Source organism: Bombus impatiens, unplaced genomic scaffold, assembly GCF_000188095.3.
Source record: "Bombus impatiens unplaced genomic scaffold, BIMP_2.2 scf_0673, whole genome shotgun sequence".
Taxonomy (NCBI): Eukaryota; Metazoa; Arthropoda; class Insecta; order Hymenoptera; family Apidae; genus Bombus; species Bombus impatiens.
Genome location: NT_177092.1, coordinates 671,447 through 687,450, shown reverse-complemented (window position 1 = coordinate 687,450; position 16,004 = coordinate 671,447). Strand labels below are relative to the sequence as shown.

The 16,004-nt window shown below is 36.3% G+C and overlaps 1 protein-coding gene across 1 annotated transcript; it reads right to left on the bottom strand.

Moving 5' to 3' along the window:
- Nucleotides 1-536: 536 nt before the first annotated feature.
- On the bottom strand, nucleotides 537-11,975 carry LOC105681249. The gene is made up of 2 exons (XM_033322849.1): nucleotides 8,245-11,975; nucleotides 537-909 (listed from the first exon to the last, which is right to left on the bottom strand). Exons 1-2 carry the CDS (start codon nucleotides 10,550-10,552, stop codon nucleotides 905-907), a joined length of 2,313 nt encoding a protein of 770 aa, XP_033178740.1. The 5' UTR covers nucleotides 10,553-11,975; the 3' UTR covers nucleotides 537-904.
- Nucleotides 11,976-16,004: the final 4,029 nt, after the last annotated feature.

Below are 16,004 nucleotides of genomic sequence, written 5' to 3'. Positions count from 1 at the left end.
TACCCATGTGCCTAAGGCATTTGAAGAAGGTCAAAGAGATCCGCGCTGTTCTATTTATTATAAACAACCTTTTTAATGTACACGGTTACAGAACCGTAAACAGAGACACTCACAGACCCATTTCAAGGTTTGTTTGATCGCAGGATTGATAATTTTCCTCAATTTGAAAGAATAAAACCATGTACATATTTAGTCATTACGAACGTGCATTGATTCGACAAAAAATAGAAGTTATTACTTTGGTTAAATATGTCTATGTATGATGACTTGGAAAAGCTACAAAAAGCTGGAAAAGAAACAACGTCTCTTATGCTCCAACTTGACAGTTTTCTGTATTATGTACATTCTGCAAATTTTTGCGTTGTATTTCCCATAGCTGAATAAATATCTGCTGTCTAATAATGCAACACACAACGGATTAAAGTACATAAACGCATGATTGTGTTATTAAAACGGCAGCTTTGTTATCATATTGGGAATACCGTAAATTATGTAATAAGCTTTCCACAGCTTACACATATCCAGCATTAGCTAGCAACGCGAAGTACTTACAAGCTCAAAAGTTCCATTCTCGTCTTAACGCACATGCGAACCATTGCCAATCCAATGTAATCCTTCCTTTAGTAGCGACATAGCCGCTAGTAAAATACGATTTTCGCCGTCTCTCAGACACTTTGACGGCGGATATGCCGCGATCAAAAGAGTTTCATTTTGCCTCTGAGGATCTACCGTATTCCGGCTCCTCTCTTGAATATTTAGCGGAGGGTCGCGATGTCTAGCCGTGCCATAGCCGCGACATTTCATTAATAAATGACTATGTGTTTCTTCTATTCCTTAATCCGTTTAGATTATTCCTTAATCTAAACAGATTTTCCTGTTTTTCGTGCTTAGTCTAAGAACATGTTTAATCTAAACAGAAAAGAGTCTTGATATTTTGATCGATCGGTTACGATTCATCTTTTATTAAAAATCACAAGTTGAAGCAGCTATGGTTGATTATTCTGTTAATTATTTCATTCTATTACGTTTCATAAGCATTTCATTCAAGACGAAACGAGATTCAATATATCAATAAATTATTAATAAATTTGTATTCTAGATCACAAATTAATAAGTGATAATTATGCTGCGGTTAATTAATTATGAAGGAATCTATATCTTTGTATTGTATTATTGTACCCTTCCGTTATTATAAAGTATTTAACCTCAGAGAGCGTAGGTTAAATAGATCGTGTTTAATTTATTGGATAGAAATAATTAATTAAAATGAATGGAACGTTTCAATAATTGTTTCTGCTCTCATTTTTGTAACGTTATATTGGATCGGCATTTAAACTATGTGGTAGCGACAACATTACTTGAAAATAATATTGGACTACAGAATTGCAGATTATTTAAAATTTGATTGATTTAAAAATAGAAATAATTCTGACTCATTCATTTAAATTTGAATATATGAGAATGTTTTTATTTGTAATATCTATGATATTTATTTAGCTTTGTAAAGGTTTATAAATAATTAGACAGCTTAAAGAGCCTTAGAGAACCTTATTTAGGTCAAAAATAATTCTTTTGTAACATTACCTTTCTAGTTTATTACAAACAGTAGGTTTTAACAATTCATTGTTTTAAAAAGGAGACTGTACATAACTGTAATTTAAAATTTCCTTGAAAATTTATTGAAATAACAAATTAGAAAAGAAACATGAAATCGAAAAGGGAAACAGGAATAAATCTTACCGAAAAGACTCGAAAATCCTTAAAAAAAATTCGTTGCCAGTAGATGTATCTCGCTTCCGTATTTTTTTAACTTAATTTTCTACCCCATTCAGTTTTATGTCACGACACTAAATTAGGATCCTGTTCTATTTTTAAAAATCACATAGCCGCGAAGCTTTAAATCTCAATCTACAGTTTCTATTATTCTTCTCAGTTCTATTCTGGAAATAGTACTTTATTCTAAAGTCATTATTTTTACGTATTTATTTATTTTTCAAATCACTTGTCACACACTTTGAATAAAAAATGCAATTGCTGTATAAGCCATCAATCAAGTTAATCATACCTTAATACTTAATTTTCTTTATTCAGACTAAAAACGAATTTCTAATTATTTCACATTTCGAAGGATGATCAAATTTTCTTTTCCTTTTACGACGTAGATATTACGAGTACGCTATTTTGTCTATTTTATACATTTTGTATATTCAATTTTATTCTTTCAATTTTCGCACCTATACAGTGTCTGTAAAAAGCATTCGCAAGCCATTTTAGTTATTATTGCAGCACTGATTTTGTTACTAATTAATTAGATCCAATTTTATTGTGTATCATTTAGCAACACTTTTATCTGCCTACAAAAATCCGATACTGTGGAAATGAAACGCAGAGCCTGATAAAAAAAACAATTGAATATACTTCTCGTGGCCACTGTAAATTTTTCATAAATGCATACACATTTCACAGTCACATAATGACATTCGCAACGTTTCTTAATTGCTGGAACAAAAACACTTAATTTTGCAGGCTCTACGATACATATACAAAACCTATTCTGCTAATTCTGTTACGTTAGAAAGTTTCGAATCCCCTTAAAATGAGACCTCAATAAAGCCTGCATCATCTTTCAACGATTAAGAGACAAAAGTAAGGACCAGAAACCAAAACAAATCTCATTGTCCTTTTCAATCGTTCGTAGCCCAGTTTCACAGGGAAGTTTGACGAGAAAGGAGACTGTGCCAATTATCTCGTCCTCTGAAAGGTTCTGAGAAGAAGTCGACGATCATTTCCCGCAGAGGGACAAGAAACAAGACCAAAGTCGAAAGACAACTGCTGAAAGGGAGATTGTATCAACGAGATTCGTTGCGGAGCTTTCCGCTGATTTTCACGAGACTTCCTGGTAGAAGGCGAGGTACTAATCTGTTTGGCTGAAAGCCCGTCACCAAGGACTAACGGCTGTCTGCGACGGTCAGATGAGACGGCCATGACAACGTCTGCCCAAAATTATCCCGCTGTTTTCCCGCAACCAACTTTTCTCAGACCGTTTCCTCAGTACGTAATTATTTTCGATTCCTTGACTTTCAAATTCCGGAAATTGAGTATTACATAATTTTCTTATATTTCTCGCTAATCTCGCTAAAGTAGGTATTTTGAACAACGTAGAAAAGACGATCAGCGGGATACTTCTTGCATCGTTTCATAAGTTTCACCATTTTTTTCCTTGTCAAAAAAAAAGTATTATATGTAAGCGATGATGTATCAATAATGATAATGATATTATGATATTCTTCCTCTTTTCAATTACGATATTATATTTTCTATACTATTTTCTTCTCTATAATCTTTTTAATTATTTTTTAAATACTTCGATGCAACCGATACCAATCGATATTTAACTAAAAGTAAGATAATCAGAAAACAGAATATTCTCTCTGTATATCGTAACATAAATATATTTCAAATATCTTGAAATTGAATATAGAAATATCGGTTTGATCTTTACCTTGTTAATTACAGTTATTCCTTTATCGACGAACCAGCTTCCTCTACCGATATGTGTACACAATTTGATACGCGCAGCATTCCACGTTAATCGAATTAGCCAAAGTATTATCGATTAGTTCGACGATTTATTCGGTTTATTTCCAGGTTGCAAATTCGTTTGCGACGTTATCGAACGATAGCTGAAATGTCAGCAAGCGTTTAAAAGCCACTTTAATCCGACCTTTATTTCGCTGGACATTTGGTTGAAATACCCGGCTCGAGAAATCACTAAAAGCTTCAAAGAGCGCGTAATCCAATTTCCAATGAGAATTGAATGTCCGCTATATCTAACAACTTACGTGATCGTGACCAAGTTTTCAATGACATATACTCCGTTATTATTTCAACTTTTATTATCTATCGAGAAGAATTTCATGGACAAACATTCATAACATCTACGTACCTGTACAGTGTAAAAATTATTGTCTGGCCTTTCAAAGATTAGTATTTTTCTGCCTCCTATGCGTCTCATAAATATTCGTCCTATAAATTTATGTTTAATTTATGTTAAAGTTGTGATTGATTTGGATTCATTATCATAATTAATTGCGTTATTAATGTATCGTTTAAAGGAGAGCAATTGCACTAGTTAAACTAGTTCTTACTTTGGAAATCAATATTTGAACGGATGGAGGGCATTGTTATTGGAATATCGATCATAAATTATATGAATTGGCAGAAATTACACCCATTTCTTTTATAACTGTCATAAAAGTTACGATACTTGTATGGAATCTAAAATTTTCTATGAAAACATAGAAACAATCAAATGAGATGCCTCCAATAAAAGCATATTACAATAAAAAAATTATTTAAAAAGATGATAAAACGAACTATAGAAATGGAATTACGGTTACAATAAAAAGTATGTAATTCTAAGAAATTGATATTTGGAAAAATATATTACCTTATTAGTTGGGAAATATATTTATTGATTTGACGTTAAACTTTAGCGTCACTTTAAATCGCCGGTTCATCTTTTCGTGCAAATTAAAATTGAAAAAACGAAAGGAAATAAAATGACATAAAATATTAATAACGGCTTATAACATGTGTTCCTGATCGGTTATTACTTTTATAAATTAATAATTGAACTAATAACTAATAGTTTCGGACGAACATTTCGGAAGAAAGATTCAAACAGACTATAATTTTATAATCTCGATAGAATGGTCTTCGTTTACATACCCATCATTTTCAGAATATCTATTAGAAACTTCTTGCAAAGTCCAACATTCTTTATAAATTCAAACAGTGACTTTTACCTCAAGGAGGCAATCTCATCAAGCAGATACGTTTCAAATTCAAATAACATGGAATCTAGAATCGCCAGAATCTTTTTCTTTTTAGTGGATTTCTTTCGTATCGGGATTACGAGAATATTTCTCTTCTAGTAAAAACTGATCCTACAGATTCCACAAATTCTACTCTATATTATAAAGGAGGAACTCTTATCGTATAACTATTCTAATTATATCGAAGAAACTAAGATTCTTCTACAAGTTAATACTTTATTAAATTAAGTTGCACCACTGAAACTTAATACTTCCGCCCCTATTCCGTTTTCTGGTACTTTCTTCAAGTTTTCCTCTTTTTCTTTAAAATTTGATCAGTATGATCGAATTTCCTCTCTCTCTCTCTCTCTCTCTCTCTGTTTATCTGTACGAAAAGAATGTACGAAAACCAAGAATCATTTTCATATGTATATTTGTACACTTTTATGTGTATATGTGAAACTTCATGAAATTTTATGTGTATATGTTATGTATTGATCGAAATTTTCAAATTTTTGTTCTATGCTTTTACGAATAGACCGTGGAAGTTTGTATACTTACATATATGAAATTTAGATGTGTTGGAATGCTGAGAATGTGCATAAAATATGTAAGGTATTTAGAATAAAGTACTGCTTATAAATAATTAATAATAAAAGAATAATTTCACGAGAATTCTTCACACGTAAAACAGTGTGCAAATTATCTATGGCATTGTGATCGATCTAAATGAAAAAGCTGACATCTCCTACAATTGACGTTTCAATGTAAAGAAGGTACGAAAGTATCCACTGTAGCGTAAACGTAACAGATTTTATATGAAAATTCCTTAAGTTGGTCTTTTGGTAAAGCTTGCGAATTATAGTAAAATAAGTCATTGGAAGGAAAATTTAAAATGCAGATTTTTTTTTTGAAATCCTTCATATTTATCATGTACAATAATATACATATGTTTCTAAACTTGTCCTTCCCATTTCCCTAAATATTCGAAACTTGTAGCATTTTAAAATTTAAACAAATACTCATAAAGATAGTCGTAAAATAAAAACTTGAAAAAGAACTCACTTCCTTCATCGATTATTTATACCTATAAGTATATAATTTTCTGGTTAGATTTTTCTTTGGAAAGGAAATCAATCGATTATAACTTTCCACTTACAGGAAAATTTAATAATTTAATGATCATAGTTCTCCACTCCTAGAAAACATAAGAATTAAAAATTACAATAAATGCTTGATAATAACGACTCTAGTAGAATGATAAAGATAGTAAAATACTAACTATGAAGCTAGCCTTGGTTTCTTCCAAATTTCTAATCCAAATCAAATTTCTAAAATAGCTATCTCGAAGTACTAAACGAAATTCCTTATCTAATCTATAATTCTAAAATTAATATCATTTTTATTGTTTTGATAATAAGTACTTACGTTGATAATAAATAATACTTCTCTAACTAACTATTACAAAGATTACTGAATATTTTATAACGATTCTTGTCATTTTTACCAACAGTAATAGAGGAAATAATATAGGTATAAGAAGTAATATATAAAAAGTACAAGAACAGAAATTAGAGAAAGAAATGGATAACATTTCTCTATCATAAAATAATATTTATATTATAGCTCATTATATTCTACTCTTTTTAACTAAAATATCTCATTTCGAAATATACGAGAAGTCTGAAGTTTTACCATTTTTGTGTCGTCATTTTCCTTCGTGCAATTTAAAAACATTTAATTATCGTTTAATATCATGTTTAATACAACTTTGATTAAAAGAGAAAAGCACGGAGAACTACGTACCCTGAAAAATGAACAAATGCCAAATACAACATTTTAACTAAGAACAGTATCGTATTTACTGTTTAACAAACCGTTTCCAAAGGATTAAACCGGTCTTCTACATTTAACGAAGCAAACCAACATTCGCAAAAAGGCTCCTACACTACCATCTCAAATCGTTTGCATGGAAATGATTTTATTTTATCCCATGCGATTTCCTGAGGATTTACAGCGCCTGCCACGCAAAAACACACGAGGGACCCATCGATTAACCCAACGTTCATTTCACTTGTGCTTCTTTCTTTCCTTTAAACTCGCCTGCGTCCATTATTAGCCTCGTAGCATCGAGCAACGACATTGTTCGCGGTGTAATACTAACAAAACGGCAAGTTGCGACGTATAACGCGAAAGTTTCGTCATAACGCCGAAGATGAATATTTCTAGAACGTGAAGGAAATCCAACGTCGCGTAAACACGGCGGGATAGCGGTGAATAGGAAGCTGAGCTTTTAAGGGGCAAGTTTTCGCATTAGCGAAAAGACGTAACGTAACCATGGTCACATACTTCAAGACAATTACGGACACTTTGACACTGCGACACGAAATCGTCGAAATTCTGTGGCACTTAAAAGAGTTCGTTTCTCGTAGCAGTCATTTCCCTTCGTCTTTCGCTTTACGTAGTTCTATCTCTTTGTATAATTACGAAGTAAGGTTCGGTGCAAAGCGTTTTAATAGTGCTGTCACTTCGAAGGAAACTTGTCGCTTTTAATTAAATGTGCAATTAACAGAGTACGTTAGTGGAACTATCTATCTTGGAAAATGTTCCGGAAGATTAAAAGTTGGTTGTCTTTGCTTTTGTCAGCGTGTTGTTTTTTTTTTTTTAATATAATAGCGATAATACATCGTTAGAGGATGATGACGATTACTTATTTATCATTTATCTTTAGTAGATGAGTTTATCGTAGTTATTTTCCTTACCGAGATGCGTTAAATTCACATAATTTATTTCGAGTAGGTAGAAAATTTATTTTAGATGTCATTTTTAAAATTTTATGCTTTGTAACTGTTTCACTAAATGGAAGAACAGTAGTTTAACGAGAAAAGTATCCATGTATAAGTGCAACAATTAATACCGTCTTTTTTAATCATATTAGAATTATATCATACGTCGAATAATTTTACTCTAACTTTCTTAAACTAAAATTTCTAACACTTAATGAAATATTTGCATAATTTTATATATCCAAGAAATAATGACTACACTTTTCACTATGATCAAATAGAGATAAGATAACTAAGAATTGAAATAATTTTTTAAATCTAAAATAGTTTTAATTCAAAGAGAAAAGCATTCACGTATGTGTACATAAAATATTTTTATCCAAAATACTCGATATTAATATATGGAATTAACTATGGATTAAATAAATTGCGATATTTAAGAAGCATTTTAGTCGCCCTCATTAATATCGTCTCCTCTGCAAATTTTAAATGAAAGCAACTCTCTGACAAAACAAAATTAGAGGCCTATTCATTACTTGCACCACATTGAGTTCCGTCACGACAAAGCATCTTTCACACTTCACAGCGTGCTTCTGCATTTCAAAAAGACCGACAAAACATCAAAGTAGTTCATTTCTTACCTTGCGTGCTCCGTTCCTTTTTCTTCCGTCGCAGTCTCCTCTTTTGCACTTTCTCCTTGTAATTAGATGACGAAGAATCGTCGCAACCCGCCGCTTCCTGTTTCTCCGCTATCTTCTTCGCCTCCTCCTGCCTCTTTTTCAGCAGCTCGTACACTCTCTTAAAGTAATCTCTAGCAATGTCCTCGTTCGATTTGTTCGTTAACACGCCTCCACTATTCGAACAGTCGGTATTATCAGCAGATTGTTCGTCGAGATTTCCTTTCGAATCACTTCGCTCCACGCATTGCCCCAAAGATGGCAATTCCTCGCTACCATCCACGATCTTGAATGTGTCGCTTTTCTTCACATTCGACCGGGTGTATAGCTCCTTATAGTCATTGAAGGCCTTCTTGGGAATTGTGCTGTAACCACAATCCGGAGAATTCACGTTAAAGGAATTAGTTTCATGATTCTTCGCTTGAACCTTCGCTAATATATGATTCCTAGACGTGTCGGGCTTCTTATCAACAACCAGATAATTTTCCTGTAAACTGGTACTTGGCCTATCGTTGACAGAGCCGTTAGAAGCGTCGTTAGAAATCACAGTGAACGAATCGCCCAAGTTAACCCGACCATCCGAAGTTCCTTGATTCTCGGGACTATTTGCTTGTTTCAGTAATGGATTCAAACAATTCTGCAAGTTCTGACAGACTTTGCAATTCTTAAAAGAACACAGATCCGTCTGAAGATCTTTCCATCTCGGTTTACTCATAAAGTCTTCCTCTTTGACTTCTCTAGCGTCTGATTCGCGATGCTGTCTCTCGTGCTTCTTTCTCTCCTTGTACTGGCGCCAGGACTCTTCGACGGTGTCCTGGCACCCGACACGCCTCGGAGGATTCTCCTGCTCCGAGTCCAGGCTACCTCCCATCTGGCCCAGCAACACGTCGCTCTTCGTTTTTCGGTAGAGCTTCCGTTTCTCCGCGGGCTCTCTCGTTTGGGAACTTTGTCGACGATTCGTGCCAGTTGTTTCCGCGGCCTCGAGGATCGTCTCGCTCCTGGAACGGCGGTACGCTTTTTGCCCGAACGAATCTTTGGAACGCGACCTGTCGGACCTCAACGATCTCTCCCTCTCGATCTGCCTGCTGCTGCCCGCTTTCTGCCTGTCCTTCTGAAGAATCTCAGGATCGAACCTGATGACGCTCGTCTCGCTGCGCACCTTTCGGGTACGATAACCTTGCGGATCCTCCGGTTGCCTGTAATCCGAGTACCTCTTCTGAATTCCAACGCCTGGACGCGTGTTGCTCCGACTCAGACTCCTCGACTGTTCCAGTTCCATCCTCTGTTGAATCTTCCTTCTCAGAAACGATCTCACCCTTTCTAGCTCTTCGTTCTTAATCTTCCTGCTAACGTTGGTGTCTTCCGGTTTCAAAGTCTCGTCAGAAGCTTCGCGCGATTCGTTGTCCACGGAATTGTTCTCATCGTTGCGTCCTCTTTTGCTTCTCACATCTTCCTGCCTAATTGCTTCTCTGAGACGGGTCAAACCGTCTTTGATCCTCTGACTAAGAATCTCATCGTCGTTCTCATTAATTTTTAATTGTGGGTCCTCGTTAGGTTCTTCTTCCTCCACGTGCACCAATCTTGGCAGAGTCTCGCTATGACTCCTCAGATAAGCCTTCACCTTCTTACACCTCTCCTTGGCGATCTCCTCGGCGCTTTTTCCCACGGTATTCTTATTTCTTAGGTCGTCTATAATTTGCTGTCTTAGATAATCTCCTATGGAATACCTTTTCGAATTTGCCTTCTCGTTGCTCTCTTTCGACGCGCTCTCGCAACCACCAGAATGTCTACTCTTCCTTTTCTTCTCCTTCTCCTTCACCGTGACCTCGCTTTTTGATTTCCGCGGTTTGTAGCCAAATTGAACAGACCCAAACTTCGTACTGAATCCGTCCACGTTCCTGTTCCCTTGAGCAGGAAGCGCAATCGTCGAAGACGTGGAGGAAGATGAAAAGGACGAAGGAACGGTAGAAGGTTTCTCGCTTGCGGATCTGCTGCTTGGAAACTCCTCGTGCGAGCTGAGACCCTCACGAAAAGAGCCTCTGGCCCGCTGCGCTGTTCGTCCAGTCGTCTCGACCAGGAGACGGCCATCCTTGTCCAACAGCTGGATGACAGGAAGCTTGTCCGCGGACGTGGTCAGCTCCCACTCCCAGTGGAGCGGCTTGTCCAGCTTCAATCTGATGATCGGTTCCGTAGGTTCATTGGAAGACGAAGAATCCGGATTGACCAGGCTCGACGACGACGTGGCTGTTATAATCGGGTGAGCGTTCTTCATGTTTCCAGTTCTCGCGCTCTCGTGCACAAGCCGAAGCAGTTTTCGTTCTTGCGCCGCGCCGGGTTCGATCACCTTCGCAGCTCGAGGGCCACCGTAAACTTTTCGTCCCCCTTAACGATTTCAGCGAAACGATCACCTCGATGTTTGGACCCAGTTGACTTTTAACTTACAGGATGATGCTTCGATATGTTTAACCATATACGGGAAATTTCAATTAGTTTGGTTCCTATCGATTGTACGATGAATTAACGTGATCCCTATCGATCGATTCTTTTGATTGTGTAATCGATTAACGCGATTTTTGTCGCTCGACTCTCTTGATTATACGATTTATTAACGTGACTTTTGTCGTTTGATTTTTACTTTATAAAGAGCTTCCTTAATTGTTTTATCTCGCGGTTAAATTTAAAAGATTTTTCATTTTCCAACCTTATTTTTGTTTTATGGTTACATTTAAATGATTTTCATTTTGTAGAGGGCTTCTTCCTATAGTCAAATGTAGTAGTGACTTTTTCTTCCTGGGGGCTTCCTTTCCTTTCTATTTTTACTTTATAGCCAATTTCAAATGGTCTATTTTTATTTGGAAATCAAGTTTACGTGAAATCTTTAGTTACTGTACGCATTGATTTATATCAGAATTTTAATATAACTTGTTCTTATTTTTGAAAATTAGAGAATAAAAGCTCGTCACCTCGTGGAAGTATCAGTATGCTCTTTTTTCTTCGATGAAGAATATTTACAGAAATACCAAGTTCGATAGTGGGCAAAAATTAGCAAACATTTATACTGGCGAAAATTCTTTTTCGGATTATACTCGATCATTGATTTCGATTGGAATATACGCGTAACAGAGCCAAGATTTATATTTCCACAACTCGAAGCTGAATATCAATATTCAAATGTTCATTTAGACAGTTATCGATGTATGTATGAATATTTCTTCGCCATAACACGCAAATATTTGTACGTATAGAGAAATATTTTCAAAACGAAATGCAGTTACTTTGATCGAGTACCGTTGCAGCCACAAACTTCAAAATTGTTGTTAGTTCTTCCAAACGAATACTTGAAACACACTCGATACAGCTTCTAGATCCGCGAGAAATATATACCAATATTCACTGACATATTCACATCGTTCTACATCTTGCTATATTTTTCGTTCTTCGTACATATAATATTTCTCCTTTTATTCGAAAATTATTTATGAATTAAATTTCAATTTCAATCTCACTTTAACCGTCACTTAACTGAGTTTTACCTTCGAATTAAAAACTGTTTTTAGATTAAACCTCTGTTTGAATTTCACTTTGCTTTTCACCATAAAATATACTTGTTTTTACTTAAAAATTGTATCAGAATTAAACATTGGATATCATCTGTGTACCTTACGGTATTCCCATTTTTATCTGAAAATTATCTCTTATTATCCATTATTATCTCTTTTTATTTCAAATTTATTTTAAAATCAAACTTTCACGTTTATTTATATTTATTTATTTCTTTATTTCAATATGAATACATATATATATTTCTCTCGTTAAATATCCTTTAAAAATTCGAAAAATGAAATGTTGATTGAAGACGAAAATATGTTCGTCACGTAGGAAACACTGGATCACTTGTTTACTTTACTACCATTCCGATTAATCAATCGATCGATATATCAAAGATCGCACGATCAAACATCGTTCTACATTCGTTCACGTTTGCTTGTTCACCGATCCACGTTTCGATCTGCAAGTTACTCCAGTTGCTCGCAGACGTAACCAGCATGATATCCGGCGCGCATGAAACGCGATCGAGAATTATTGTTCGATGGCGAATCGAACGGACGCGCGTTACGTCGCTTATGTAACAGCCGACCTCAGATGCTTGGCAGCTTGTCAGAATCGAGGGAGTCTGACTTTGGGATGTTTCCGAAACCGCTTCATATCGTATTCACTATCCTCTGTTTCGTTATATTTGCGTTTATTATTCACGAATCAGCTCGCGAGTTCTCCTTACGCGAAGAACGAGCGTCAAGACTGTGGAGAGCTGCCTGTTCCCTCTTGAGAAACAGGAAACACGTCTGTGTGAAGCTATAGAAGAATAGTTTTTCGTAGCTTCTAAGAGGAAACCATGACAGAAAAAGCGAACGAATGTGGTCTGCTGCGAACTTTCAACGATGATTGTACAGTTTTTAACACTTAGATGTACGTTTCAACGAAGACCTTTTAATTTGTTACGTACATTCGTGAGAAAGTATTTTTTGGAAGCTAAATATTTAGATATCGTTAAATATATTCAAGCACCGTAGCGACTTTATTATAACTATTTTCAAATTTTACAACGATATTAACGTTGCTCGTGAATATTTTATAGAATTAGCTTTAAGAAATAACCGTGTAAAAAAATGTCAGTCGCTTAAAACTTGGATAAACGAAATGACACAGTTTGCGCTCCGTGTGATCACACGTTGCGTTACGTCCTACATAACGTTAACGTAATATAACTATAGTATCGATCCACGGTACATGCTATGTTCCAATATAGAATCACGATGCCATTCAATTCAAAAGGGCAACTTATTTCCCAACTTTACGGCACAACATCCACTTTCAACGAAACTAGCACAAACCGAACGAAGACCGGAACGTATGAAACTACAATCCAAAGCCAACCACCTTCTAGAAATTTCCTAAAAACTCAGATATGATGTCACGAGTAACTAAAGCGGAGCAAGTCCAGCACGACGTTGCGCGAGGAGACATTGAAATAGACGTCTGGCAAGAACCTTGCAACGTTCGCCGTTGGTCCATCGGAACTGTCGACGCGAAGAAATGGTGGTTCGCGGCGGACGCCAAACCACGCGTGTTTACAAGCAGCCGGTTATAAATAATCACGCGTGAAATCGCGGTTGGTGCCGAGATTTTTCCAACGGGATCGGCTAAGCTCTCGATCTCGTCTTTCCCGGTCCCTCTTTCCGCTTCGTTTCTCCATGCTCGTTTAATACACCCACGCGTTCCAGGAAAGGAGCCTCGTTTCCGAAACGATTCGACCGAATCGCTAAGCAAATATCGCGGCCGGAACAACGGGAGCCCGATCTCGGGGCAAGATCAATAAACGAAAAAGCGAACTCCGCTAGGGAAAGGGACCAACGAGTGGAAGCTCGTGGAAACGAAGTTGGTTTCCTTCTTCGAGGTACGCGTCCACTTGCACGCACAGTAAACTATCGCGAGCTGCTTTCTTCGGTATTTCTCGCAAGTGGACACTGGTCTGATACTGACTCGGGTAGTCGTCCTCAACGCAGTGTCCACTTGAGAGAAATACTCGAGAGAGAGAGAGAGAGAGAGAGAGAGAGAGAGAGAGCTGCAGGCGATAGTTTTATTCTTAAGTACCTTTGCTAAACTGGCTTCACGATTGCAACAGCGCTAACCACCACCGAAGACCAAGGTGTGTCCCGGTTTCCATCGAGAACTTACCGCGAGCCACTGTGATACCTACATATCTCAAAATATCTCGGAAGACATAGCTGGTGGCCCGTCGGAAACGAAAAACTCGCTGCCATACCACTCGCAGCTGCTATCCCGTGGTGCTCGTCGATTCTTGACAAACGGCCAACCGTGTTCAGGTAAACGTCAGCGAGTCTCCTGATCGAGCGGAACGACGAGGACAGACAGTGAGTCGGAAGAACGAAGAAATTGGGGACAATAGAACTCTACTTAATTGCTCATCTATTCGTGTTAATACGAGGACATAGCTCCATACTTGTTATTGCTTTGTGTAAAAGGGGATTATTTAAATATCGCGTCGCTTGTTCTACGGGAATATGGATCATTTATTGTAGCTTAAAAATAAATAATAATAATAATAATAATAATAATAATATTAATGTTTGTAGATGAGCTACGGTGGATCACGAAAGCAATCGTGATTATTTCTTTAATAATAATAATAATAATAACGTTCGTAGAGGAGTTAAAGTGGTTCACGAAGCACTCGAACACTTATCAGAGAATTTTTTTATGAACATGTTATGTGCATTATGCGACATTTCTTGAAATTTCACGAACGCTGTAATGTGACACGATTATCGTGATGATAATAGTAAAATTTGAAATCAATTGGAAAATGTACATGGAAATTGTAAGGCTACACGCGAAACTACACTTAATGAAAAATTAGTATACGGCATAAATAGTAGTTTTAAACGTACAATTAGTGTTAAAGGTGGTTTTTCTACGTATCGTGGCTTATTAAAATACCTATAGTGCATAAATACTTTGACGATCTTTACAAAGTGTATGCTTGCAATAAATGTACTGTAGCTTCTATATATAGTTTTTCAGACACGTTTCGAAGTTTATCAAATCACGATAATCGTGTCTCGTGCTAACGAGATTTGAAAATGTTTGTATAATAGGTATGCTGTGCATAAAATATTTCTAAGGGTATTCGAATACTCCCATGAACCACTATGCGCTTATTACAACTAAATTTTAGACGGGTTCAAATGATGGATGATGGTAGGTTAACACGTGACAACGAATGATTGATCTTCAGCTGATTAAATTCATTTATCTGAATGGAAAGCTGTAGGTAGCGAAAGAGTGGATGAATCACTACAATAAGAGGTTTGGCTGCATAAACTTGTCGTGGAGATGTTGCGTTGTTTTGCGTTATTTTGAAAGGTTGGATCCTGGCAGGAAGTAGAACCTTCGATTTACGAACTTCAAAGAAAAAACCCAAGTACGAATTCGCATCTTCGAATATAAGACTCGTCTTGATAAACCTTTATATTGACGATAAACGATCATTATTTATAAACATCTATTAACTTAAAAAAAAAAAAGGAAACTGTTTACATTTTAACCTATTTGATATTCAGGTCATTCGTGCATAAAGAGTATACAGTATACAGCGAAGGAAATACATCGTAATACAAGCCTACCGAACGACCTAGTAAATGACAAAATATCTGTCACACCAACTACGATCTAATTCCCCATAAACGTCTCCTTCAGGCCAATAATACAATATTCCGCAACAGTTCAGAACTAGTTAGAAGCTACAAAAAATACTGGCACATCGTTGTATCTATTCCAGCATTTACATAATAATTAATAAACGATAATCAATCAGCTTCGAGTATATTAAATCTCGTATCATTCGGTGGTACTTCTCATGTTACTATACAAATTTGATATCTACTACGAAAATGAACTGTACGAAATCTGATGAAAGAAGACGCTTCGTTTACAAAAATAATGTTGCTTGCCAATACTTTTTGTAGCCATTCTATTTATACCACAAGAGGTCTAGATATACTAAATAGAGTTCTACTCTGTATGGAGGCAGGCGCGAAATAGGAAATCGTGCGTGGAATTACTATTGCGTGAACGCGAGGACGGCTCACGGCTCGCGACTGGTTGCGTTCGCGGTTGCAAGTTCGTTCGTTGGATCGATCGAT

What these genes read in the sequence shown, in the direction of transcription:
- LOC105681249 (XM_033322849.1), bottom strand. Translation starts at nt 10,552, where the DNA reads ATGAAGAACGCTCACCCGATTATAACAGCCACGTCGTCGTCGAGCCTG.